Source organism: Spermophilus citellus, assembly GCF_964194105.1.
Source record: "Spermophilus citellus genome assembly, chromosome: 3".
NCBI classification, from domain to species: domain Eukaryota; kingdom Metazoa; phylum Chordata; class Mammalia; order Rodentia; family Sciuridae; genus Spermophilus; species Spermophilus citellus.
The window spans coordinates 14274685-14300801 of NC_138184.1; the positions used below are offsets into that span (position 1 = coordinate 14274685).

General features: G+C 56.0%; 1 protein-coding gene across 15 annotated transcripts; it reads right to left on the bottom strand.

Moving 5' to 3' along the window:
• Positions 1 to 630: 630 nt before the first annotated feature.
• Positions 631 to 25974, bottom strand: WIZ (WIZ zinc finger). 15 transcript variants are annotated; one of them, XM_081283432.1, is made up of 13 exons: positions 25827 to 25974; positions 24146 to 24408; positions 19077 to 19149; positions 15303 to 17431; positions 13828 to 14151; positions 9810 to 9980; positions 8377 to 8880; positions 6879 to 7277; positions 5746 to 6297; positions 4161 to 4688; positions 3547 to 3966; positions 3112 to 3307; positions 634 to 2086 (listed from the first exon to the last, which is right to left on the bottom strand). In XM_081283432.1, the coding sequence occupies exons 2-13, from the start codon at positions 24348 to 24350 to the stop codon at positions 1927 to 1929; spliced, it is 5661 nt and encodes a 1886-aa protein (XP_081139558.1). In that variant the 5' UTR covers positions 24351 to 24408; positions 25827 to 25974; the 3' UTR covers positions 634 to 1926. The 15 variants fall into 15 exon arrangements, with proteins under 15 accessions (XP_081139567.1, XP_081139566.1, XP_081139558.1 ...); XM_081283440.1 differs by lacking the exon at positions 6879 to 7277 and having other exon boundaries at positions 632 to 2086; XM_081283439.1 differs by lacking the exon at positions 9810 to 9980.
• Between the last annotated feature and the right edge of the window lie 143 nt (positions 25975 to 26117).

The following is a 26117-nucleotide window of genomic DNA, read 5'->3' on the forward strand; positions in this document are numbered from 1 at the left end:
TCCCAAGTCTTGATTATACCCACCCATGCTGGATGGGAAGCACCATCAGGTAAGAGAAGTTTGGGGGCCCAGACCATCTGTGTGAGCATGTTATTGCCACCTGTTAAAGCTTCCTTCCCAGGTGGTGGGCACAGTACAAAGGATCAAGGAAAAACAGGGTTAGGGTAGATGAGGCCCCTGCAATCCACACCTCATGAGATCATTTCCACTTGGCTATTCAGTGAAAACAGTGAGCTGAAAACCACATGCAATAAACAAGGAGGGGCAGCCAACAAAATCTTAAGTCTCAGAAAGTGTTCAGTAAACATTTGCCAAGCAGGAAAATATCACAACGGAGTTAGTAGCTCCCCCTTCTTCCCCTGGTGTTACTTGGGTTTGGGGTGCAGTGTCTCATACAAATCATGTTTTAGGGCTGTAGCATTCAGTGCTAGAGTAGTGCTTACCTAGCACTTGTAAGGCCCTGGGTGAAATCCCCAGCAGCACCACAAGCAAAAAAAAAAAAAAAAAAAAAAAAAGTTTCATGTTTTAAAGGCAAGTGAATTCCAGCTCTCTGCACCCTTACCAACCCACCTCCCCCCACAAATGCTTCCAGTAGCTGTGTGCTGCTTCTTACCCCCACCCCACTGCATCCCCAACTCCCTCCGTGGACAGCTCCTACCCTTGGAAAGCTTTTTCTAGCCTCAATCGTTTCTTGATCTTGGCTCCCTTCCCAGACCAGCTGCCCAGAGCCCTGGTTTCTCTGCTCACAGAAGCCACTTCACCAGCCAGCAAGTTCCCCACCAACAGTGGCATCAAAGCCAACAGCTGGGAACTTGGTCATCCCCAGCTGTGTCTGGCCGACTTGGCGGCCAAAGGGGAAATTCAGGGCCTCCAGGGCTCTGAGCAGTGGATGAGGCCCTTATCCCAGCCACAGCTACCAGCCAATGCCAGCCTGTCCACTAGACAGAAAAACACACGCTGGCCGCCTGCCCCGGGGTGTTTCCAGAAGAGAAATTTAATCTAATTTACATACTTCTAGGTACATCGATAACCAAAAGGTGGCCACTGAAAAAAGTTAAAAGGTCAATCTGCTCCCGGTATCTAGCTGGCCCAGGATTGCAAAATAAAAAGATCCACGTTCCTTCTTCTCTACACAAAACGCGTTTTTAAAAAAGTGAAAGATCTAGGGAGCTATACATAGAAAGCAACAGTGAAAAGGGGGAGGGAGGGAGGGATGGGGGAGGAGAGTCCCATCCCCCCCCACCCTCCGGCCCTGGAGCCCCTGAGGCTCTGGGGGGCCTTGACATGGCAGGAGGCAGCTGTCAGCTCTGAGCTCTTCCCCAGCTAGGAAGGCCCCTCTGGGGGGGCAACCAACAAGGATTTCCGTGGCATTGTGGGCTCAACGGGGGCTCCCAGGCCCAAGCGGGTCAACAGAGGGAGCGTAGTTTCCCCTGAGCAAGCACCGTGGCATGATGTGATCGTTTAACTCGGGAACTGGGGGGCTAGGGCAGATCCCGGGTCTCACGAGGTGCGTGTGTGCGTGTATGTTTGCATGTGCGTGTGTGAGAGGAGATTCATGGGGACAAAAGGGGACCAGAACGGGAGTCTTTGGGGTCTCTGCAAATGGCCATGGATGGCAGAAATAGCCCTGTCTGGCTGCTAGACATGGGGTAATGCTGTCCTCCCCTGTGAACAGATCAGCTGCCACCAGGGACTGGCTGCTACCCCTGTGGAAGACACCCTTGTGGCCCCAGAGTCCTCAGGCTGGGGGAAGGGTGGCTAGCTGGCTCCCGGCGCCCATCTGTAGTGTGCCCGGCCCCCGAGGGGCACCGGTTTGAGGTTTTGGCTTGCTCCTTTGGAAACGGAAAAGAAAGGAAGAGAGGGAAGAGGACATAGAGGAGAAACAGTAGACAGAGGTGGCACAAGAGGAAATCTGGAATGCTTTTGTTAGGGTGCCTCTGCCGCTGCTGTCTGTGCCTGTGGGGCTTGGGGCTCCTCAGGTGCAGGGTCTGCTTTGGAGAAATTCATCTCCAGGATGTGCCGCTGTAAGTGTCGTACCCACTCTTCCTGGATGGAGAGGGGGCCCTGGAATTCCACTTCACAGAACCTGTGTAGGAGAACAGGAAGAGGGAGAGGCTGCTGCCATGAGGACAGAACACATCCCTGACACACCTGCTAAATAGATCAAATTCAAGATTTGAGGGAAGAGGGGTCTAGAGGCCATGTGTCTCTCTGTGGACGGTCACCTCGATTCATTATGGGGCTCTGGCAGGGTCCCCTGGAGATGAAATCACTGGTGCTGGGTAAGAGACCTCCTGCTTCCCAAGTACCTCTACCATCTGTCTAATGCATATGATCTGAGATGGTAGAAGGTACAAAGAAGCAGAGTCTACCCAACTCACCAGGCCCCTCTTCCTCTTGTCAAGCCGGCATCAACAAGGCCTCATAGCATAGGGTCCCAAAGACTTGGATTTAAATCCTACTCTCACTTGGCCTTTATGGCCTGAGTTGAGTCACCTCATCTCAAGACTCCCTGTTTCCTGGTCTCTGATGTATGTTTGGACTTTGGTAAGAATTAACTAAGACCTATTTTTTTCTTAATCAGACACATATTTGTTGAGGGCTTACCATGTGCCAAGCACAGTTCTCAGTGCTTTATGACTATGAAACTTGGTCCTCATAAAAAAATCTTTCAAGCAGGTCTTTTTTTTTTTTTTTTAAGAGAGAGAGAGAATTTTAATATTTATTTTTTTAGTTTACGGCGGACACAACATCTTTGTTTGTATGTGGTGCTGAGGATTGAACCCAGGCCGCACGCATGCCAGGCGAGCACGCTACCGCTTGAGCCACATCCCCAGCCCTCAAGCAGGTCTTAAGGATGGGAAAATTGAGACATTGGGGAGGTAAGTCCCTGCCTAAGGTCACTAACCCGGGTCTCACTGGCTACAAAGCTTGGGGTGTCAGCCTGATGCTCTGAGATGCCAATGTCTGAGGAGCCCTGAGTCCCACTGCACCTAAGGGTAGTACCTCCTATAGCTATATCTGCCACCCCTGCTGGACCCCATCCTGTTCTGAGCCTGGTGGCCAAGGCCCAGGTGGGTGTTCTCCCTCACTCCCCCAGGGGCAGCATACCTGCACTTGAGGGTGTAGATGTTGCCTACAAACTTGACAAGTGATGTTTGAGGGGGTCGGGGCACCAAGGATGGGACTGGCCGCACCCGGGGTGGAGGTTGCCGCACCTCTTCCAGCTTCCGATGCAAGTCATTGGCCTCCTCACTCCCCCGGACCCCAGTGGAATCTGGGGGGCGGGCTTGTCGACGTTCAAATTCTAAGGTAGGGAGAGAGATGAGAGATAAGCAGAAGGGCCAGGGCCCTGAAGACACCCTGCTTCAGCAAATAAGGGGCAGACACTCTGGGGACTCATACAGCTGGTGACCAGCTGCTGCCTGGGTAGTGGAAGCTGAATGGAGAAGCAAGCATCTGAGGGAGTAAATGTAGGGCAGAACCCAGTGAGTAGGGCCCAGCAGGCGCCCACCTCCCTCATGACCCACCTCCACATGCACTCACTGTTGATGTTCTGCCGCTGATGTTCCTCAGCCTTCACAGTGCCTGGTGGGCTGGCTGCCAGAGGCCGCTCACCGCTGTCGGCTGCCCGGCCAGCCTCAGGCCCTGGATCCCCCCCAGCACTGCGGCCAACCAAGGCCAGGCCCCCAGGTGCCAGCCCCAGGGGTGGTCGCTTGTCATTGTCACGGCCATGGCCAGCACTTCGGAACTTCTTGGTAAAAGGGCGGCCGCCTTGGATGTAACTGCGGTAGGCGCCCACCTTCTGGGGCCGATGCTTGATCCACTCGCTCAGCGTCTCGATGGGCGAGCCGTTGACACACCACTCTGTCACACCAAACTGCCGCAGGTGTGCCCGTGCATGGCTGGCCAGGGCTTTGCGATTTTCAAAGTAAAGGCCACAGAGCTCGCAGCAGGCCTCGGTGGCTGCAGGCAAAGGGGGTACTGCTGAGCCATGGCCCGAAGTGGGCAGGAATACCCAGAGGGCCTTGCTCAGGCCAGGAGCCAATCCCACCTCCCACAGGGGCCCTATTTGGGGGTCAGTGCGGGTTTATGCGGCATAGCCCGGCCTTGCAGGCCCTGGCAAATGCCCTCCCAGGACCCTGCCACCCACTGCTTACAAGAGTGGGAGGTCTTCTCATGGAGGGTCTTTGCCTTGAAGGGCAGTTCAGTCTGGATGTAGGTCTTGGCCTTGACCTCTGCGGGGAGGAGTCGGTCCTCCTGCAGGGGCCGCTTGGCTGCCACTGAGCTCAGGTAGCCAGTGGCTGAGGGTTTGGCCCCAGTGATGGGTGTCAGGCTGAGCTCCCGGGGAACCTGGGCTGGCCCAGCTCCTGGTTTGCCTGGCCGGCCAGCCAGGGGCGACAATGGCAGTGGGGACTGCACAGGCCCAGGGGCCACTGTGGGGGACCCATCCTCAGCCAAGGCAGGAGCCAGGTCTCCAGCTGGTGGCTCCTTCTTGATGAGGCACGGCTTGGCCTTCTTCTTCAGGATCTCCCGCAGCGTGTCGATGGGCGAGCCGTTGACAGACCACTCGGTCACACCCATCTGCCGTAGATGGGAGCGTGCATGGCTCGACAGGCCCTTGCGGTTCTCGAAGAACTCACCGCAGAACTCGCAGCGGATGTCGCGCACCGGCTCTGCCCGGGACGCTGCAGGGGGTCCAAGGTTGGGGTGGGGGGAGAAGGAGGCAGCGGCTGCGGGCAGGAAGCCTCCAAGCTCAAGGCCCATGTTAGTGCCAGCTGCCTAGCTGCCCCTGTCCCCACCCCACCTCCAGACTCCAGTGACTTGCTCCCTCATTTGGGCCTTCATAGGTCCTTGTGTACATCGAGCCCTTCTGCTTGTTCTGTCACCTCAAATTCTAGCTGGATTCACAATGGTTCCCTGTGTGATGCTGGGCAAGTCACCTCCCCTCTCTGAGCCTTTGTTTCCTCCTCTGCAAGATGGAGATGAAAAATCTTCACTTCCCAGTGTTACTGGGAGAATCTAAAATGAGAATGGTTCAAAGCACGTGGCACAGAGTTGGCATACAAGCTATAAGGCAGACCTTAGGCCATCCTCACCTGCTTGGCATACAGCAGGCAGTCAATCGACCTAAGCAGAATAAACATAGCAATAGTCTGAGAGGGAAACAAGTGACAGTGACATGATGACAACTACTATGCACAGAGCTTTCTGTAACCAGGCACTGTGCTAAGTGCTTCATCTTTGAGACAACCACAAATGTGGGACTATGTTGATCTCCATCTTCCAAATGAGGAAACTTGCCCAAGGTTGGATATTATCAGATTATGGAGGAGAAGATTTCTTGACTCAAATTTGACTCCAAATGTCAAGCAATCAATTACCAGGAACATCAGAAAGACAGTTCAGAAATCTACTGCCAGTCCCTCTACTCCTGCCATGGTAGATATCACTAATTGACCTCCCCAGGAATCTGGATGGCAGCCACTACCAACTGATTGAAGATGGCACAAAAGATAAAATATTTTTGCCATCACATATGACACAGTTCTACCTCCCCTGTATGAATAAAGGAGAATCAAGCAGCAGCTCTGTTGCCCAGATCTGCACAGGGGGAATGTACAACTGGCTTCACATGTATCCTCCCTTCTAATTCAACCCTGGGTGCTACAGATACCTGCAAGGGGAGGCAGGGAGGAAACCCATCCATTCCTTTTCCCTACCCTGCCATAGGTTCACACTTACACAGGTTCAAGGGTGTCATGTCTTCCCTCGGCGCCCCCCAGGGACCCTCAGATGGGTGCGGCTCCCCATGAAGGGCCCCTGGCAGCATCTCCCGCTTGATCTCCACCCGCATTTGTTCAGGCTTCAGCTTCTTAGGCAGGGAGGTTGCTGTCAGGCCTGGGAACATCTTCCGGGCCGTGGGAGGAGGAGAGGCAGCTGGTGAGTGGCCCAGGGGGCTGCCTGGTGGTGGTGGCAACTTCTTAGCCAGAGGTGAGATGTGAAGGTCCGAAGGGTTGCGGGCTTCTAATGAGCTGCCAGGGCCTCCGGTGCCCACCACCTTTGCCAGGGATTTTGGGCTAGGCCCTGGTGGGTGGGGGGGTCCACCTGGCCGAGACTGGGTCCGTCTCTTCAGGATCTCCCTCAGTGTGTCGATGGGCGAACCATTGACGTACCACTCAGTCACGCCCATCTGCCGCAGGTGGGAACGTGCATGGCTCGACAGACCCTTGCGGTTCTCGAAGAACTCACCACAGAACTCACAGCGGATGTCTCGAGCTGGTTCTGGGCCGGAGGCTGCAGCAGGAGAGAGGAGCAGTTAGAATTTATTATTACAATGGTCATCTGCAGTAGTGTCCTGGTCAGCTGGGTGTGGGCAGCAGCATGCCCACAGGCTAGGGCGGTGATGGTGGGCAGGTGCAAGTAAGGGAAATAAGGATTAGGGCAGGGGGGACAGACACCCAATTGGAACAAGGGGAAGACTCCAGAGAGCAAATGGGCCCCTAGTCCTGACAGAGGACAGAACCAAGATTCCATAGCTCTGAGGAACCCAAAACTGATGGGGGAAGGAAGCGGCAACTTAGGCACCACATGCCACCCAGACTGGGGAGGCAGATGTGAGCACCTTCCACATCAAAAGGCGGGACCCTCCCCTTGGCCTTCATTCTCAGGGAGGGTCATGGAGGTCAAAGGCCAAGAGAGAGGGCCGAATAGCCCACTGCCAAAAAGATCCCTGGGCAGAGCCAGACCATTGCCAAGGGCCCCTGTCTACTCCCTGCCTCAACGGGGAGAGAGTAGGGAGGGGGCCGTGACCCCCCTCCCCCGGGAGGGGCTCCAGGGCCCGCAGGGAGGAGAGGGCGGCTGAAGCGAGAACCTACAGAGGTTGAGAGGAGATGGCTCCACATCAGAGGCCCAGAAAATGCCGGCGGCTGCGGCGGCCGAGAGGTCCTGCTTCCCCCAGGGGCTGGCCGTACCCGCGGCCTTCAGCTTGGCCTTCTTGGCCGGCGGTGGGGGGGGGAGCAAGGAGAGGGCCGCAGAGGCGGGAGGAGGCCGCCCCAGCTGGGCCAGGGCTCCGCGCCCGGGTGGGAGGCGGATCTGGACGCCGTCCCTCCTGATGAGCCCGTGGAGCACGTCTATGGGGGATCCCTTGGCGTCCGGGTCGCTGACGCCCAGGTGGCGCAGGTGGGCACGGGCGTGGCTGGACAGGCCCTTGCGGGTCTCAAACCAGGCACCACACAGCTGGCAGTCCAGCTCTCTGCCCCCGTCACTATCTAAAGCTGCGGAGACAAAACACAGGGGGGGTTCACGGCCGCCACCTTGGCCGGCCCTGGGGGAAGGAGACAGGAGGGCCTGGTGTGATTCTCAGCTGCCCAGGCAGTTCAGGGTCCAAGTCTCATGGTGCAGACTTATTTTGAGAAGCTTTGGGCAGCAGAACATCCTGTTCCTTGTCTAGTTCTTTGGCATCAAGGTGAAGGTTGAGAGCTTAAGGAAGTGGGGTGGACAGTGACCAAATTCCTGCTGCAAAGTCTGACGCTCCTGGGCCCTCTTCCCTGGGACCCTTGCTATGACAGCTGTGGGGGCAGACAGCAGGGGCCCGGATGGGTTGCTAAGCATCATACAGCCAAGGGCATGGTTGAAGAACCCTGTTCCTGAAGACACAGCACTTTCAGTAGAGTAATTTCAAGGGAACATGAGGTGCCAACTTGGTGGGTGGGAGGTAGTGGTGGTGATGACTACGACTCTGGGGTCATCCCCAGACTCTAATGCTCACAAATACATGGGAAAGCCTGATGTTCTACAGTACATCCTCACAAAACCTGCTCATTGCATTTGGAGGATTTCTTCCCAAATCCTACTTTCCAGGCCCATAGGCAGCCCAGCTGGAGGAACTCCACCCTCAGGCACAAATAGAGAAACCTATACAACGAATGACCAGGAAGATGTAAAGACAGGGCCAACTACAGGGACCTCCTGTCAGATGGACTACCCATTTACCTACAGGACCTCAAATGCCCTGAAATCCCACTGAGGAATCCAGGCCCACAGGAGCCCTATTTACTTATACTACCCCATCCTTAGCCCAGCAAAGAATAAAGAGCTGCCACAAAGTGGTAAGGATGACCCTGGCAGGCTCAGCAGTTGTTGCCAAGCCTCCAGGGGAAGATCAGCAAAGTTGGAGAGAGATGATCATATGCAGGGTGGTCCAACAGGAGACACAGTGAGTGCCTCAACCAACAAGCTTCCTTGGCTAACCCAGGATGTGGGAGCTGCAGTCCCCACTCTCCCCACCCTGAACCATCCTGATCTGAGGCCCAACTGACATCCCAGTCCCTCCCAACACTGGGGCCTCCCTCAGCTCCCAGGACCCACACTCACTGAGATTCAGGGGCCCCTCGTCCTCAGACTGGGGCCACTGTGCCTTTGGGGAGGTCGGCCGGGGGCTCAGGGACAGCTGGGGGCTCTTGTCCTCAGGATTCTTGGGGGTAGGGGAACCCGTCAGGGCCAGCGGTGCCTTCTTGAGGAGCGGAGAGCTGGGTGTGTGGGCCAGGCCTTTGGTCGAGAAGCCAGGAGGAGACTTGATGGCTTTGTTGACAGCAGGGGCATCCAAGGGCTTGGCCAGGGCAAGCAGACCTGGCCGGGTAGCCCCAGAGACCAATTCTTTCGGCGAGTTGGACTTCTTAGTTAGGCCTGGGGGCAGCCCAAGGGGAGCATCAGGCAGGCCCTTCTGCTTCACCAGCTCGTAGAGGAGGTCGATGGGGGCACCACTGCTCTCCGACTCTGCTACACCCAGCTGTCGCAGGTGGGAACGTGCGTGGCTGGACAGGCCCTTGCGGGTCTCAAAGCAGGCGCCGCAGACCTCACAGGTGGTCAGGCTCTGGGCTAGAGGGTGAAATGGAGGTCAGGAGAACAAACTGTGAAGCCTGTGGGCTCAGCTTGTCCTTTCTCCTCCCACTTCACACCCAGTTTCTGTGTAAATGTTTTACTTTTGTCAAGGCCCCCTGAGCCTCACAATGATTCTAACGAGGTGGGGATTAGCCAGTCTGGTTTGCAAGTAAGGAAACTGAGGCTCAGAGAGGGGAAGAGTTGTGCCCAAGGGCACACAGCAGCAGATAGAGCCCTTCTGTGGTCCAGCCAATGCAGACACTTTTCTGATCTCCTATTCATAAGGATGCCCTGGCAACAGGTTCACACAAACAATGACTTGCCAGACACATGCTTCACACTGAGCTAAGTCCTAACTGCTCTCTACAGCTCAACCCATGCCCCAAACACTAGGCTAGAGGCCTCAGCCAGGGTCTCTGTGGTTCCCTTGCACCTGCTTCTACAAAAGGACATTTTTCCCCTGCCCACCTGCTTCTCTGCTTTTCCACCCCCAACTTTAATGATCTAAAGTCAAGGGCCAGGTCCATTTTGTTCCTGTCACATCCCTGGGAACTAGCACAGTACACGTCAAGACTCATAACCACCTTAGAGTCAACAGAATGAATCGGTGTCACCTGGAAGATCGTATTGCTAACAAGGGATGGTTGGCAAATGACCTGGCTTTGAGTGTGAGCTCTTGACTGCCATGACCGCTGCTTCTCTGGATGCCCTTCTCTTGCCTAGTGTGAAGCTGGATGCTGGACATGGCCAGGGCTGCATAAGCTCAAGGGTAAAAACAGCTAAGTGTCTCCTTGGCACCTTAAGATGTACTAGAGAAAGCCACGACCAACCTGGGAACCCATATTAACCCCCACGCCTGAGAGCTCCCCTGTAAACCAGGAACCTGGACCAGCCATAATCCCTGCCCTGTCACCTGGGCCACTCACCCTTGAGGTCCGGCAGCTCCTGTTTGCTGCCATGAGGAACCTCGGCGGCCACTTTGCTGCTCAGTCGACTAGCCACCTGCTCCAAGGCCCCAGGGACAGGAAGGCTCTTCTTAGGAAGCAGGGGAGAACCCAAGTCCATGGCCACCATTGTGTTTTCCTCAGAACCCAGGCCTGTGGGGTGGAGGAGATGGGCTCAGCCCAGGCAAGGGTCAGGCTGTCTACTCCCAGAAGGATGAAGAATGTGGCACTTCTTCATTCTCGGTGCCTGCTCTGACTCTAAGAAGCAGCTCACCCATGAAAGCTGAAATTCAACCCATAACTCCCAACACCAGCACAATGCAGGTACATAGGAAAGAGGAGCAGCAGCTTCCACCCACCAGAACATGGGAAGGTCAGGGTACACAGTGCAAGTCCTGTGTACAAGTCTGAGCTCAGATTCCCATCCTGGAGAACCTTAGAGAAAACATCTCTCTGGGCAGAACTTACAGAGAAGGTAGAGGTGGGTACAGTCAGAAGGGGAGTCTGACAAAAGAAGACCAGGGTAAGGAGGCCAGAGAGGCAATGCAAAGGCAAGGAACCAAGGACAGGGACTTGAGACTTAATGAGGAATCTCTGCTGGCAAGACAGCTTAGGCTGGGCCTTCAGAGACAATGTGGGGAAGGGGAGGTCTGCCCATTACTAGCTGAAACCTGAATGAAAAATGGCAAGAACTGGGAACCTGGACAAGCCCAGAAGGATCCGACTGGTAAAAAGAACAGTGACAATCACTGAATTTTGTGTGAAGTTTCTGAGTATCAGGCCAGGAAGATTTCCCAAGTAAGAGGTGCATGAGGGGGACTCAAGGGTGGGTGTTCATGGTCTAATTTTTCACAGAAAGGAGCCTGGGAGGTCTGTTGAGCTGCAAGTTGAGAGTTCAGAGCATGACAAGAGCTCTGTAGGATGGGAACTGTGTCTTGGATGGCCTCGGAGGCGCTCAGTGGGAGGCAATGGGGCAGGAGTCCAGGCAGGTCCCCTGATCAGTTTGAGTCCTACAGAGGCAAGGAGAAGGCAGACAGGGAGGCCGTCGGCAACGGGGACACCGAGGGCTTTGTCAAAGTCTCCGCGTGCGGGGGGGGGGGGGGTGGGCGCGTCTGTCAGATGGGACAGGGCCAAAGTGGGTTTCCGCACCAACGAAACCGGAACCGTGACAAGGGACGATCCTGGGACTCCAAAAGAGGCAGGGGGCATTTGTCAGGCGGGATGAGGATCCCAAGGGCCAGTGGCAGTGTTTCTGAGGCCCGGGACCCCGCGAGCAGCGACAGGAGGCCCGAGACCTGCGCGACTAGAGGGCCTGGGGGGAGGGGGCGTCCCGGAGACTGGACGGCGGGCGTTGAGGGCGGCAGCGGCGGGCGGGACGCCGACTTTCCCCACCCAGCACCCTCCCCGGTGCCGGCTCTTACCCGGCGGGGGCGCGGGCCCGGGCCCCGGCTCCGGCTCGGCCTTGGGCCCGTCCCGCGGCGGCGGCAGCGGGGGTGGGGGCGGCGGCGGCGGCGGCGCCGGCAGGGTCACGGGGCCCGGGCTCGGGGGGCAGGGCGGGGGCGCCCCCGTGGGCGCGCGCTCCCGGGCGGCCCCCGCGCGCGGCCCCGCCGCCGCTTTGCTCTCCGCTTTTGTCACTCGGCACTGGGCGGTGGAGGCGGCCATCTTGGCTCCGGCGCACGCGGGGCGGCCGCCCCAGGCGAAAGCAGCCGAGCGCCGAGCGCCACCGCCACCGAGCGCGCTCCGCCCCGCCCCTCGGGGTACGTCCAGGATGGCCTGCCGAGCGCCTAGCGCCACGAGTGAAGCGTTAGTCTGGGCCCTGTGGACTCAAGGCAGCAGGCGCTGGGAGTTCTCCACGGGCCCAGGCTCACCCACGCAGCCAGGACGCGCGCCGAGCGGCTTCCAACTGCCGCCCCATCCCGGGCTCCGGATATCCCCGGCTAGGATTGGAATCCTCCTGCCACAGGCATCTACCTCAATATTATCAAGACTTTAGAGACCCGACGGGGCTTGGGGGGTGGAGCTAGGACCTGCCCCGGGATCCTAACCCATTCTCTTTCCTGCAAGTCTCCCTCTTTGGGTCGACGATTCTGGAAGACACCCGATCCTCAACCACGAGGATTCCCCCCAACATCATCCTGGTATCCAGCTGTCTTCCGACGGTGCTGTCCTGCAGTCCTAGGGAATGCTCAGACATCTAACATTTCAAGCTCCACCGGCTCCTCCCTCCTCAACTCCAAACCGATGGAGCCCAGCTGTTCCTTGACAGCTGGGTGGGGCCAGAATCAGGCCGTTGCCCCGCCCCCAACTTGGCACCCGCCAGCTCCGGCCCACTTGGGGAGAGGGGAGGAGACTTCTAAGAACAGCCCTGCAGGGCCACTGCCCACACCTAGCCGCGATCTCGGGCATTCGTACTTAAGATAAAGCTTCTAGGACCGTCCCAACTGCTCCTTTTCCTCGAGCCCCCCCCCACCCCCAGATGTTCACTGAATAAATCATAGCTCTCTTTCCTCCCTCTGGACAAGGCCAGGGCAATGCCAAATTCACTTCCTCCCATCCATTGGCTGACGCCTCACACCCCAGTGGCTTGGTCAGCTCCCTTGGCAGGCGCGGAGGGCTGACACATTGGTATTCTGGTTAGAAACAACTTGGCCAGAGGTGAAACTGGCTGCGGAGCACATACTCCCATCCTGTTCCAAGTGCCAGATAAGAAAGTATGAGCCTGACATCCAGGTCTCTGCTAGGATGATACAGAAGAAAGGGAGGCAGGGCTGGAATCTACCAACCATCTCCTGCAGCCATCCTCAGAGCTAGCTATGCCTCCCAACCACTACTGAGGCACTACAAACCAAATGGAGTAAACTGAACACTAACAAAGACAAGAAGTCTGAGATCACATCCCCACTCTCTCTCTCCTAGAGATATGATCTCAACTAGGCACTTGCCTCAATTTCTTCCTTGTTCAAGGAAGAGAAGAGTCTTTGATATCCCTACCCTACCCTTTGCAAACTCCAAAGTGCACTTCAGTGGACTTGTAGGTGGGATGAGTCCAGTCAAGCCTAGAAAACAGATCTGGGTAGAACCCTGAAACTGCAAGTAAGAAAAACAGAAGCCCCAGCCCAAACACAACTGGGCCAATTTCCCTTGCTCAGATATCTTTCATTTCTCAGGGCCCAACTGCTCCACATAGACAAGTTCTCTGCTTTATAAAAGTTGCTGCAAAGTCAGCTTTTGCAAAGCTGAGACCTTCACTTCTCCACTTCCTCTACCATATCCCTGGCCCCCTGTGTCAAATATAGATTCTAGATTTTGAGTGTGGGAGGGATTTACCAGTGCTGACTTTGGTTGAGCATCTGCAATCTGGACTTGTAGATCTGCCCTGTCCAGTAGAATTGCCACTAATTCAATACTATCCATATCTCAAATGCTCAGCTGCCACATGTGGCCAGGGGTGACTCTCCAGAACAGCACAGATAACTAAAGAACACTTTCATCATCTCAGAAAGTTCTATTGGGCAGCACTGCTCAAGATAGAAGATTCATTCATCAAGAACAAGAAACCTGGAGCCCAACTGCTTGGACTTCAAAACTTGGCTCCTTCTGGCTCTGTAACTTCAGAAAGGTTAATTAGGCTTTCTGTGCCTCAGTTTCCCCATCTGTAAAATGTGGATGGTCATAACATCCCACCCTAATAGGGTTGTTATAAGGATCTCAATGAGTTTGTGACTGTAAAGTGTTTAGTACAATGTCTGATTCCTCCTAAGACTTCAATAACCATTTGCACGGAAATTAGATTCAGAAAGGGCACTGGCCCAGCCCCTGAGCAAAACAGAAATGACCCCTAAATAGCAGGAAGGTGGTGAGAAGAGTTGTCAATATACTTTGTAAAATGACTCAAAATGCTTCCAAAAAAAGTAGTGGCTGCCCCCACCCCCATCCACTCCATCCCTCGGAGCTCCTGAAAAGGGTCAGGGCTCCAGCCTGGCCCACCCCCTCCCCTTACCATCTCCGTAGGCTGGCCCAGGGTCCTCAGCCCAGGTGGGTGGGAAGGGCACTGTAAGAGGTAAGCGAGGCCGACGGGAGGTCAGGAAGCTGCCAGGTGGCCCACCAGGCTCTCGGCCCAGGGGACTGGGGGGCAACTCAGCAGCCGAGGTGGCCAGCAGCTCCTGGAGGATGTTGATGGGCGAGACGGTGAGCTCCCAGTTGGTGATGCCAAAGTCACGCAGGTGGGCCCGGGCATGGCTGGAGAGACCGGCCCGAGTATCAAACCCAGCCCCACAGAAGTCACAGCGCATTAAGCTGAAGGTGCCAGGATCAAAGTTGGCCACTGCAAAGAGAAGACGTAGATTGTCTATGATGGGGCAGGGATAGGGGTAGCCACTTTCTAGGCCCAACCCCTTCTGTTTCCCCAGGGTTCTCACCCTCTGGACCACACTGGACGGCCTTCTTTCCCTTTGCCACTGCATTCCTGCCTGCCTCACAGCATTCAGCTCCTGCATCTCAACCCCAGACACACTCTAGAAGGCTGATCTCCCAAGTTCTAGAAGGCTGAACACCCCCCAGGGATCCTGTCATTCTCCAGTTGTGAATTCACCCTCTAGTTGGGTGAATACTCAGTGCATGACCTTCTTGTGTCTATTTTTGCTCACCACTGCCCAGTACTGTAGATTAAATACATACTGTATAAAGAAACGGCAAACAGAGGATGTGCTGCCCCCTCCTCTGGGAGCCTTCTCTGAGCCCTGCCCCAGGTGGAGTCAGAGATTTCCTCGCATGGCTCCCCCAGCCTCCAGGTTCTCCCAGCCTCCAGGTTCTCCCAGCCTTCATTGCTTGACATCATAACTGCCTGGTTTCCTCCCTGTCTACCCCACACCCCCCAGCTTAGTGTATACAAACACACTCTCACACTCAAACGCACCACACCAGCATCTCCCCAAGTGGACTCTGTGATTGCCAATGTCAGAACCACCCAGGGCACTCCTGTGGGAGATAGACCTTCAGAATCAGAACCTTGTCACCTGAGAATCTGCATACCTCACAGGCAGCCCCAAGTTGTGAAGTCCACCAAGGGTCCCCTCGCTCTTGACTTGGGCCATGAATTCCAGGAGAGCAAGGTCTCCTGTTTTGTTTACTTCTGTGTCCCTCGGCCCCTGTGCCCAGAACACAGGGGACCTCACTCAATAAATATTTGTTGAATGAAGAAATTAAATGGAATTCTTTGCCTGGGGCCAATTCCTCTGCCCAGGCTCCTTCCTCCACTGCAGGCATGGCATTGGGGCATCCCCACACATCCACCAACCTTTGGTGGTGACCTTTGCTGTGGCTCCCAGGTCTCACAGGAAGGAAGACCCCAATTGCACCCTGCATGGCACTAAGGGAGGATTTAGAGTGAGGGTGGGTGGGTGTAGAACTCAGCTTCCCAGCCTCCTGGCGCCCAGGCTGTGGAGGGAGGTGGGTGCCAAAGCAAAGCCACTCTACCTTTTTTCTTCTTCTTCTGGAAGGAAAACCTGCGCTCAATGGCCTTCACCTCCTCAGCAGAGATGAAGTGCCGCACATTGTAGCTGACGCCCACGCGGTTCAGGTGGCCACGGACGTGGTTGGCCAAGCCGATGCCATTGTGGAAGCGATCAGGGCAGTAGGGGCATTTCCGCTCCTCGTGCTTCAGGGCCATGGCTGGGTCTCCCTCCAGGAGTGTGTCTAGCCCGAGGGGACCACCCAGCGGAGCATCCAGGAGCAGGAAATCCAGGGGGTGGGTGCCCGGCAGCCCCAACTCCTCTGGTTGCAGTGTGGGGGGTACCCTAGCTGCTGCCGCCATGACCTGGGGCCCTAGCTTCGACATCAGAACAATGGGCACCATCCCTCGGAGCTGCTGCTGTTGTGCCCTGGAGGCCTCGGCTGCCTGTAGGGCATCTCGGAAAGTCCGCTTCAGCTCTAGGGCTGGCGGGGGGATGAGGCTGGGGGCAGATGGAGGTGGAAAGACTTCATTTCCCAGAGAAAAGTCCATTTCAGAAGTCAGTGCTACATCTTCATCCTCCTCTTCCTCCTCCTCTTCACTCCAAGGGTGGCTACGGTCCCCCAGCTCCGGCAGGCGGACAGTGCTTTTGTTTCTACTGAGCTGTATGGAGTAGGGGGCAGATGCCAGGGGTGAGGGAAAGGCCAGCCTTCCAAGAGGTCTCTGGCCTGAGTCGTGCGGGATTGGCTTTGACAGTGAGGAATTCCTCATGCCCAGCTGCTGGCAATCTGGGCCATAGGCCAGGTCGGGGTCATATCCAACAGGGTTCTCCCGCCACGCGGGGGCCAAGAGCGGCTCAGCTTTGCCAAAGTAGTCCATGGTGCTGTCAGAGAAGCGGGTGTATGCATCCTGGCTTGTGCCTGGCTGGCTGGCTGGGTCCACCTCGAACGCCTCGCCATCCTCTTCCCAGTGGGAATGAGCATGCAGGAGCCTCACATGCTCCCTGAGCAGGCTCTCACTGGATGCAGGGAAGCCACAGAAGACACAGGCACTGAGGCCTGAAGCACCTCCGTAAGTTGGATAGAGGAGAGTGCTGGCGTTGGGGCCTGGGCTTCCAACCCTGCTGCCACCACCAAAAGGCTCCTTGGTCGGCTGGCCCTGCACATGCAGCTTAGCATGCTGCACAAAGGCCCTGGAGGAATTGGTGCCAAAAACGCACTTGGGGCACTGGAGCCGTGCCTCACGGCCCTCGTCACCTGGAAATTGCTTCAGCTTCTGGATTTCCTCGATGATCTTCTCCCGGGAGGCCTGGTGCAGCTGCCGGTGTTGCTCGAGGGCAGCAGGGTCGGCAAAGGCCCAGCCGCACTCTCCACAGGCTAGGGGGGCCAAGTCAGCGGGGGGCTCCTGGCCTGGGGCTCGGCGGTGCTGGCTCATGTGTTCCAGAAGGTGTTCCTTGTGCTTGAAGTAGATACTGCACTCGATGCAGGGGAACACGGCTGGCTCCTCATCTTCATCCTCATCAGGGCTGCCCGTCCCCTCAGCCACCTCCTCCAGCAGCTCACACAGGTAAGGCCCTGTTCGGACTGCGGGCAGCAGTGGCTGCAGCCGCTCCACAGACGCTTCTGAGTTCACCGTCCAGGTCTGTGTAGCTACTTCGGAGGCCGATGTCGGCAGACCCCACTCAGAAGGCTGGGCCAAGCCTTCAAGATCCTCCAGGTCCTCTCTGGTGCCCACCATCTCCAGGTCCAACGTCTTGGAGGTATCTTCCACCGGCACAATCACCCTCCTGAAGGAGACCAGGGGTGGTGGCTGAGGAGACAGGTCCAGGTGCAGCCTTGAGTCCCGTGGGGGCTCCTGCTCATCTGTGTCTTGGAGCCAGTCAAACCTGGGGTGACCCCGGGGGGCTTTTTCCAAAAGCTTCAGTTCTCCCTGGTGGTGCAAGAACCTTCTAGAGCCCTGGAGCTCAGCATGGGGTTTCATGGTTCTCACAATGACTGAGTCCTCGAATCTCCGCTCAGATGGGATGCCCTCCCCGGCCTCCTGGACCAGGGGGTGCTCCCAGGGCCCCTGGCCATCTGGGGGACCAGGGAAAGGGCCCAGGAGATGGGGTGGTGAGGAGCCTGGCTGGAAGTCCAGGCTGCCTCCATCCCAGCAGCTGCAAGGAAGTGCCAAGGGGGACAGGTTAGCCATGGGCCTCAGTTTACCTTTCTAGGGTAGTGGTGGTAAGGAGTCCTCCCAGGCAGTTTGAGGCAGGCCCCAGATATCCAGCCCAAGGGTGACCTCAGAGAGTCTGGTAGCATTGGGGTGAGGGAAGGGAGGGACAGGGGAGTCCAGGCGAACCCTTCCAGAGCTGCTGGGTCAAAAGCCAGTTTCAACTCCCAGAATACACCTGTCCACATAGCCTGACCCTACTGCATCATAGGAGAGTGTCTGGGGGATGGAATTACTTCTAAGGAGTGTCCCCAAGTCTGGTGGCCTAGTCAACTCTCATCTCTCCCAGGACGACTTAAGGCTCTGACCTGTGTATCAAGCTGCTTCTGTGTTGATTCTCTCCAAAATGGGGTGACTTGGTTAATTTAGTTAAACCTCTCCCCTGAATTTGGTAAAAATTAACTTCGCAGCAGAAAGGTTGAAGGATGCACCTGCTCCCTGCATCTCCCCTCTTGGAAAGGCAGAGTCAGAAAAGCTTGATGGTCCCCACTTAGCCTCTGGCCCCAGTGACCTGACTCTCTCAAGTGGGAGGAAGATGGAGTCAGGAGAAGGTAAGGCAATTTCTCTGGGCCTCAGTTTCTAATCCTAAAAATTGGGATGATATCTAAGAGGGACCTCCTTGTCCTTGTACAGTGTCTAAGAAGCCTTATCATGGGTGTCATCAATTAAAACATCACATGTGGCAGGGGCTTATTTAAATGCTTGCAACCACAACCTTTAAAACGGGGACCTTGACTCCATAAAACACAGGATGAAGGTGCACACAATTTGGTATTCAAGAAAACATTTTGCTTCACTGGATATCTGGCTCCCAGTTATCCTGTGACCAATGCAAGTTCTTATTAAGATTGTTCCTGATCAAGTCTCCCTTCCTTATTAAAGTCCTGCCTCCATGAGGGGTATCAGTCATGCACATGGAACAGATGAGGAAATGGGCTGCACAGACAGGGGAGCAGAGACAACGATGTCACCTCTCTGATGCTCACTGGCAACATGCATCACTAACAGAACTATCCTTCCAGGGCTGTGGCAAAGATTCAGTGGGATAAACACATGCTGAGAGCCCCACCCTTAGCACTTATTATTAATTCTGAAAGCTAACCATTAATCATGATACCATCATTATCATATATTAGCACCTGCTAGTCTGTTTAATAAAGGGTGGCTGGACATGAGCACTGTGGTTGATTCTTCTTCTTACCCAGTGCTCCTTGGGTTCTTAAGGCAAATTTGTGAGATATATCTTATAAGCTTGATTTTGCAGTTGAGGAAACTGAGGCTCAGAGAGGCCTAGCATCATTCTAAGGGTCAGTTGGCAGAAAGAGGACTTCAAGGGTCCAATCTCCAGGCTCTTGCCTCTCTGGCCCTGCTCCTGGCAGGGATAATGAGAGTTGACCGTCTGTGTCACCCCAGACCTCTCCCCCGCCCTTAGCACATACCCAGGGGCTTGTCTATTGGGATCCACCTCCTGTGCCTGGCCTCCTGTTTCCCTCCTGACCCCTTCTACTCCCCAGGGACTTCTCTTAGGCCTGGGCACATCCTGCTTGCCCCCCTGCCCTCCCTGAGGTCAGGGCCAGCATGGCACTCACCAGCTGCTGATCCGATGGGTGGCGGAGGTGGCACAGGGGAGGGCTTCGCTGAGGCCAGGATGGGACTGCCCGTCTGCAACAGAGAGGGGAGACCCTGAGGGGCTGGGGTCCCCCTGGCCGGGGCTCCATGCCCCAGCTCTGGGAGCCCTGCAGGTGCCTCAGAAGGGCCCTGCTGGCTCCCAACCACTCTCCCCAAGAGGCCGTTGGCCTCTGTACTGAGCTCTGAAAGGGGTTTCTCTGGAGGAGTCTTCTTCAGTCTTCTGGGGGATCCCAGGGCCTTGCTACTTTCCAAACCTCCTCTCTTTCCCCTGACCTGGCAGCCAGGGTGATTTCTTAAAGTCACACACTGGTAAAAACTCACCTGGCTTCTCACTATCCTTACAGTAAAAGCCAGATTCCCAACTGCCACCACAATGCCCTCAGAAGTCGGATCTTTGTTGTTTTCTCCAACCTCACCTGCCCCTTGTTGGTCCCTCACTGCCCCTGCCCTGACTTCGGGACCCTCCTGTGAAGCCTCAAGGCCGGCCACCTAACTCTTCCCAGCCTCAGGCCTTTGCTGTGCCCTCTGCCTGGCCAGCTACTCAAGTGACTCAGATTTTTTTCTCTCTCTCTCTTAGCATCTGCTTCATTTTTTTCTTAGCTGTCCCACAAGTTGCTTGGGTCCCTCTCAGGATGCTTGCTTGTGTGGGTCCCCTGCAAGCACATAAGCCCCACTAGAGCATGGACTTCGTCAGCCTTACCCACTACAGTATCCCAGTGCCTGGCGCACAGTGCTCAACAAATACATGCCAGATGATGAGTGATGAGCCTGGCCAGTCTGAGCTATGCCTTCTGGACCCTCTCCCAGGCTTAAATCCTAGAATGGAATTCCCTCCCGGGAATCCCCCGACACAGATAGGGCCAACTCTCCATTATCCACCTGTGGAGCCAATGCCTGGAGCGACCACAGGAATCCTGGCCTGTGTCTCCTCTGCCTGCCATGCTTGCCTGCCATGGGCAAGCGTGCCAACTGGGGAGAAGGCCAATTTCCTGGGCCAAGGTTAACACACTGGGGGAACTTGTGCCCTGGCCAGGGCTCGACAGATGCAATTGCTGGACTAGCCTCAATTTGAGGATGGTCCAGAAAGAGGGCAAGGGCTGGGAATAATTCTTTCTAATACCCACAATCCAATTTGCCCTGGAAATTAAGAGCTGACCTTTGGGAGTCGAGGAATAAAAACTGGAGGGGGGTGCCTTAGGTCGCTGCCTGGGGGTCTGGCTTCTGACCCTGAGAAAAGGGCTGTGACGGTAGCATCGCTTCTGAAGGGTGGGGTGGGGGTACTGAAATTTGCATATTCCAGAGCAGAGTTACTCAACCTTGGCATTGTTGAACATTTGGAGCCAGATCATTCTCCGGGTGAGGGCAATGCAGGAAGTTGAACAGCAGCTTTGGCCTCTGCCCACTAGATGCCACTACCTCCCTATCCCACAATCATGACAAACAAAAGTGTCTCCAGACATTACCAAGGTGTCCCCCCGGTGGCCTAACTGCCCCTATTTGAAAACCACTAGTGTAGATGGGCAGGGAGCAGAGCCATGTTTGGAGTTAGGATTGGGGGTTGCAGAGCATGAGGGCTGGGAAGCAGGGTTTGGACCCCAGGACACAGGCTCCAAATGAACTCAAGTCACAGATGGAAGCTTCTTAGGAGAGGGTGACTAACCAGTCCCAGTACAGCCTAGAGGTGTGGGTCTGAGGATCCTGGGTGTTCTGCTTCTAAGATTCTGAGACCCCAAGATCTTGAGACTCTGGGTGTCCCAGATTTGGTAAGTCTGCTGTTGTCTAAGAACTCCAAGAGCCAGAGGGCCACACTGGCCTCTTTGTCTGAGCAGCTCCGGCGAGGCTCCTATTTTTAGTGGCAGCAACTTTGGAGGAAAGAGGCCAAGGAGGGCCCATGTCTGAGACTCGCTGGAGGTGGGGCTTTGCCCAGAGGCCTCCATACCAATGGGGATCCAGTAGTCCCTGTGGGTGGCAGGAGGTGCCTGGGATGCAACCCTCAAGGAGTGACCATGCGAAGGGGCCCGCATAGGCTCCTGCCATCTGGGATCCCAGAGAGGGCTTGCAAATGACAAAAGGAGGTATCCATGAACAACTTGAATCTCAGGCCAGGCAGCTTGGCTGAGTGGCCAAGAGCCAGACTTTGGAACCAGACAGATCCGAGTTCAAGGCTCAGTAGTATGACCTGAATGGCTTGCCTTTCCTGCTCCAAGGCTCCGTTTTCTCCTCTGTACAATGGGTACAAGCACCAAATAAGTCTTGTAGGGACAGTGATGGGTGCCAATGAGACCATAGTAAAATGCTCCATCCAGAAAAATGGTGGTAGAAGGAAAGAAAGGAGGTAGGATTTCCGGGGGTTTGGGGATGTCTCTGTGACTTCTCAAGGTGAAAGCTGGAGGCTGAACTCAGAGCCTCAGGCCTGCTGACTCCACACTCTGACTTCCTCTCCAGTTTGGGGCCCCAAGAGGGCACAAATGATGCGTCGTTTGTCCCTGGGTCCCCGGTGCCCAGTACAATGCCAGGCATGCACCAGGCTCTTTACTGATCCATGTGGAATGGTTCAGCCCCCTGAGACTTTGTCGTACCTGAGAGCCCCAACTTAGCAACATGTTGGATAGAGGCTCCAGGGCAGTTGTGGGGACTCCTGGCCAAAATCCACAGCAGAAGACAGAACAGGTAGTAGATACATCTTGTCCAGACAGAGAAGTTTGGAGGTGACCACTCCAGAGAGTCCTTGGAAGGGATCCAAGGGCTGAGTGAGGATGAGGGAGGGCCCAGACCTTGGGGTAGAACAGCATCCCCCAGAGACTTTTCTCATCTACAGGCATCACAAGACTCTCAGGGCAGGTGCAGGGGTTGAACAACAGAAGAAGGCAGGCGAGAGACAGAGAGTCCAAAGCCCAGGCCTTCCTCTAGCCTCCACACCACCAGTCCATCCCCACCCTGTTTCCCCATTTGCTCAGGAAAACTGATGAAGAGTGGACCTGACCTTCCTTGGCAGCCACAGTCCCCTCCTCTCCAGGCTGCAAAACAGGTGCATGCATGAATCCCTCTGGTTGATCCCCGGGGGGAGGGAGACACACATATTTACCTAACTTTTCCTTCTCTCCAGACCTGGAGTTTCTGCAGGTGGAGAAGAAATGCCCAATTCTTCACAACCTACAGGTCTGTTTCCTTGGGCTCCTACACAGTCAAGATCCCAGCCTTGCCCTGGCCAACTGTGTAACCTGCGACAAGATCCTGCCACTCTCTGAGGTTTGAGGGGATTTCTAAGGTTCACTGGGTACTAACCAGCTAACCCTCAGCCCAAGTGAGTCTCACTTCACTATCACCCTGCTGCCTGACACCTGTAGGTGCCACCACATCTCCAAGTTTTGCATGTGTGGAGATCCCTGCCTGGATACCTCCCACCGGCTTCCCAGGCTGATCATCCCTCATCCTATTTCTTTCACTATCTGGCAGACTACTGGAGGCTCTAAGGCTGGGCTAGGTACTTCCTCCACTCATAGCCCCAGCAACTAGGCCACAACATGTGTACAGTGTGCACCCATCTCCCCTGCTCCAGATGGTGGGGTCCATGGTCGCTGCTGTGTCCCAATACTAGTCCCACAAAGATGCCTCTGTAAATACCTGAGCAACATGAGTGGTGCTGATGGGCAGGACCCACAAGGATGCAGCACAGTGGAAAGGGATGAGGGCTGTTGAGCTATGTGACTGCCCTGTTCTGTGACCTTAGGCAATGTATTTCACCACAAATTCTTGGTTTTCCCAATCCCTAACAGGGGATAATAGTCACCAAGGCTACCCCACAGGATTCTTTTAAGAATGAAGTGAAGGGCTGGGGATGTGGCTCAAGCGGTAGCGCGCTCGCCTGGCATGCGTGCGGCCCGGGTTCGATCCTCAGCACCACATACCAACAAAGATGTTGTGTCCGCTGAGAACTAAAAAATAAATATTAAAAATTCTCTTCCTCTCTCTCTCTCTCTCTCTCTCTCCTCTCTCACTCTCTCTAAAAAAAAAAAAAAAAAAAGAATGAAGTGAAATGATCACAGAAAGGGTATGGTATGTTGGAAACCTCTGACAAGGTGTTTGGAAGTTCCTGAAAAACAGCCTTTGAGGACAGGCCAAGGAGATGAAGGGAGAAGTCTGATGTATCAACCCACTATTCTCCAGCCACATCAGGCTCCAGCCTGGTCCTTGAAAAATGCCAGGCTCCTGCCCACCACAGGACCTTTACACTTGCTCTTCCCTCCATCTGGCATGCCTTTCCCACCATTCATCTCATGCTCCATCAAATGCCACCTTCTCGGGGAGGCTTTCCCAGGTCCCTTAGGCATGATACTGGAACTTTGTTTAATACCTTCACAGTCTGTGTCACTACCTGCACTTACAATATGTGTTTAGTTACTTGTCATCCATCTTCCCTTCTAGAATACCTTTGCCCAGAGGGCAGGAACTGTGGCCTCTTTTGTTAATAGCTGTTTTCCCAGCACCCAGAACAGAGCCTGGCACATAGTAGGTGCTCAGTATTTAATGCATTAATAACAAATCTTGAGATGGGGACAATGTGAGATACCCTTTTGCAGGGCAAACCAATGCACCAAGGGGTGGCAGGCATCCCCGACTCCCCAGTCTTTCCCTAGCCACTAGAGGGCACAAGCTGTTTTGGCCCATGGCTCTGGAGCAAGAATTCCCAAGACTGAAAAGAGGACCTGAGAAAGACTGATGGGAATGAGGTGCACCTGGGGAACAGGTATGCTTGAGGCAGGTTGCTCAGGGTGCCAAGATGGGCATCTGGGTCCAGGTAGTTCTGGCTCAGAGGTGGGAGCCAGGCCAACCTGAGTTTGAGTCCTAGCTCCTTGCCATCTAACGAGGGGGGTCTTGGTTTTCACAGTTCTAAAATGGGAAACTAGAGTGCAAAGAGAAGGCTCTGGACTTCCAACTCAGACCCTGCTGTGCTATGTAACCTGGATCTCTCTGAACTTTGGGGACCAGGCTAAATGTTCCTTCAGGGCCACAGGGCCCACCTTCTTACCAGAAATGCCACCTCTGCCATCCAGAATGTCCCTGGGGCCTTCTTTGGTGATAGGCAGGTAATGGGTAGACCGGAAGATGCTACCTTCCCCTTCAGCAGCCTCGGCCCCACCCTCGATGTCCTCCCTCGGAGCTGGGCCAGGCAGTCTCTCTGGGCCTCGAGGGCGATCTGGGGCAGCCAGGCCACCTGCCAGGGGCCCCTCCATGGGTGCTCTCTGCTTGACTCCTCTCAGTGCTGGATTGGCTCAGCGGGTCATTGTGGGTCTGGAGATAGAGAGGGAGGCAATGCTTAGCAGAAGTAAGAAAAGGACTTCTCAGTTTTTTCTCCCTCAAAACTCTAATCCTTACCCTTGCAGTTCATTCCCTCAGTTTACCTCCCAGTCCAAGTGGGCTAGATAAATGGTGCTGAGGTCCCATCCTTACATATTATATTCCAATGACCCCTTCTAGCAGCATGCCTCTATCTCCCATGAATAACCCCTTTATTTACCGAGATCCTTTACTGCCTCAGTTTACCCCATTTTTACACTGCACACCCAGCCACCTTATTTTCTTCCATCATGAATCCTGTCACTTTTCTCAGATTCCTCTGTCCATTCACAGATAGCTTCACCTTAGCCAGTCCCACCCTGGCTTCTCTGCACGTGCACAGTGCACACCGTATGGCCATGCCTGTTTCCTCACATCCCAGCCACTTCCACATTCTGACCCTATACACTTACTTAAGTCTCCCCATCATTACCCTTTTACTTTTCTCACTTGGGTTGCCCATATCAATTACTCATGCACTTTTCCCACACTCCAACCCTCCCCCGAAAGACCTTAGGGTTCTCCAGCGTTAACCCCTTCACACCCACATACAGCCTCAAGTGACCCTACCAATTAACCCTTTTACTTCTCACCAGCATGATCCCACCAGCCTGGGTTCCTCCATTCCCCACCCTCCACCAAGAATGCTCTGGTCCGAGGCCAAAAGGGACCCCTGGGGCTTCTGGTCCAGAAATGAGGACCCCAGGGAAAGAGAGGCTGTCTCTCCACCTATAAATACCTTCAAGGTAACGGCAGAAAGTGAAGGGCAGGAATGAGGCGCCCTCCCCAGGGAGATGGTGGGGAGGCCGGGCCCAGGCAACCGGGGCGGGGCCGGGGCTCCAGGCCTGGTTGCAGGCGCTGACCTCAGGGGGCCTGGGGCTCCCAGGGGGCCTGTCGGTGGGCTGGCAGTCTTGGTGGGGGTTCCTGGCCAGGCCTGGAGGAAGCACCTGCAGGTGCCCACCGGGTGGGCACTGCCCGCGGGGAACAGGCTGGACCGCAACTTCGGAGCACTTTGGCAGCTTGGGGAGGGGGCTCCTGGCCAGACGCCCCCAGAGGGCCGCAGAGATGGGGGCTGCGCCGCGCTGGCGCACCCCTTGGGGGTCCTGGGTCCCGGGGATGCGCGCTTCGCCCGTGCACCCCGGGGCGGGAGACCCCGCGGGGCCGCTGAGGTAGGGGGAGACACCTGCCTGCCCCAAGACCCCCGCCCCTCCCCCCACCTGCACGGCCCCGCCCCCGCCCAGGCCCCGCCCCTGCAGGCCCCGCCCCGCCCCCCGCCCTGGGGGGTCCCGCCTGGCCCGGCCCGGCCCAGGCCTCCCCCTCCCCGCTCCGGCTCCGCCCCGCCCTCGGGCTCCCCAGGCCCGGTCGGGCCTCACCGAGGAGGCGGTGCCGCCGGCCGGGTGCCGGGGCTCGGAGCTCCCCTCCTTGGTGCGGTCCTCCGCACCGCTACCGCTGCTGCCGCTCCCGGTGCCGGTGCCGCGGCCTCCGCAGCCGCCGCCGCCTCCACCGCTCGGGGGACATTGTCCCTTTAAATCGCTCCCCCCGCTGCCCCGCCCCCCCGGCGCGCAGCCGTGACCTCAGCGCGACAGCCCCGCCGCGCCGCCATGATGGGGAGGTCTGGGGAGCCCCCAACCCCCCACCCCCCCACCGCGCGCCGCCCGGCTGGG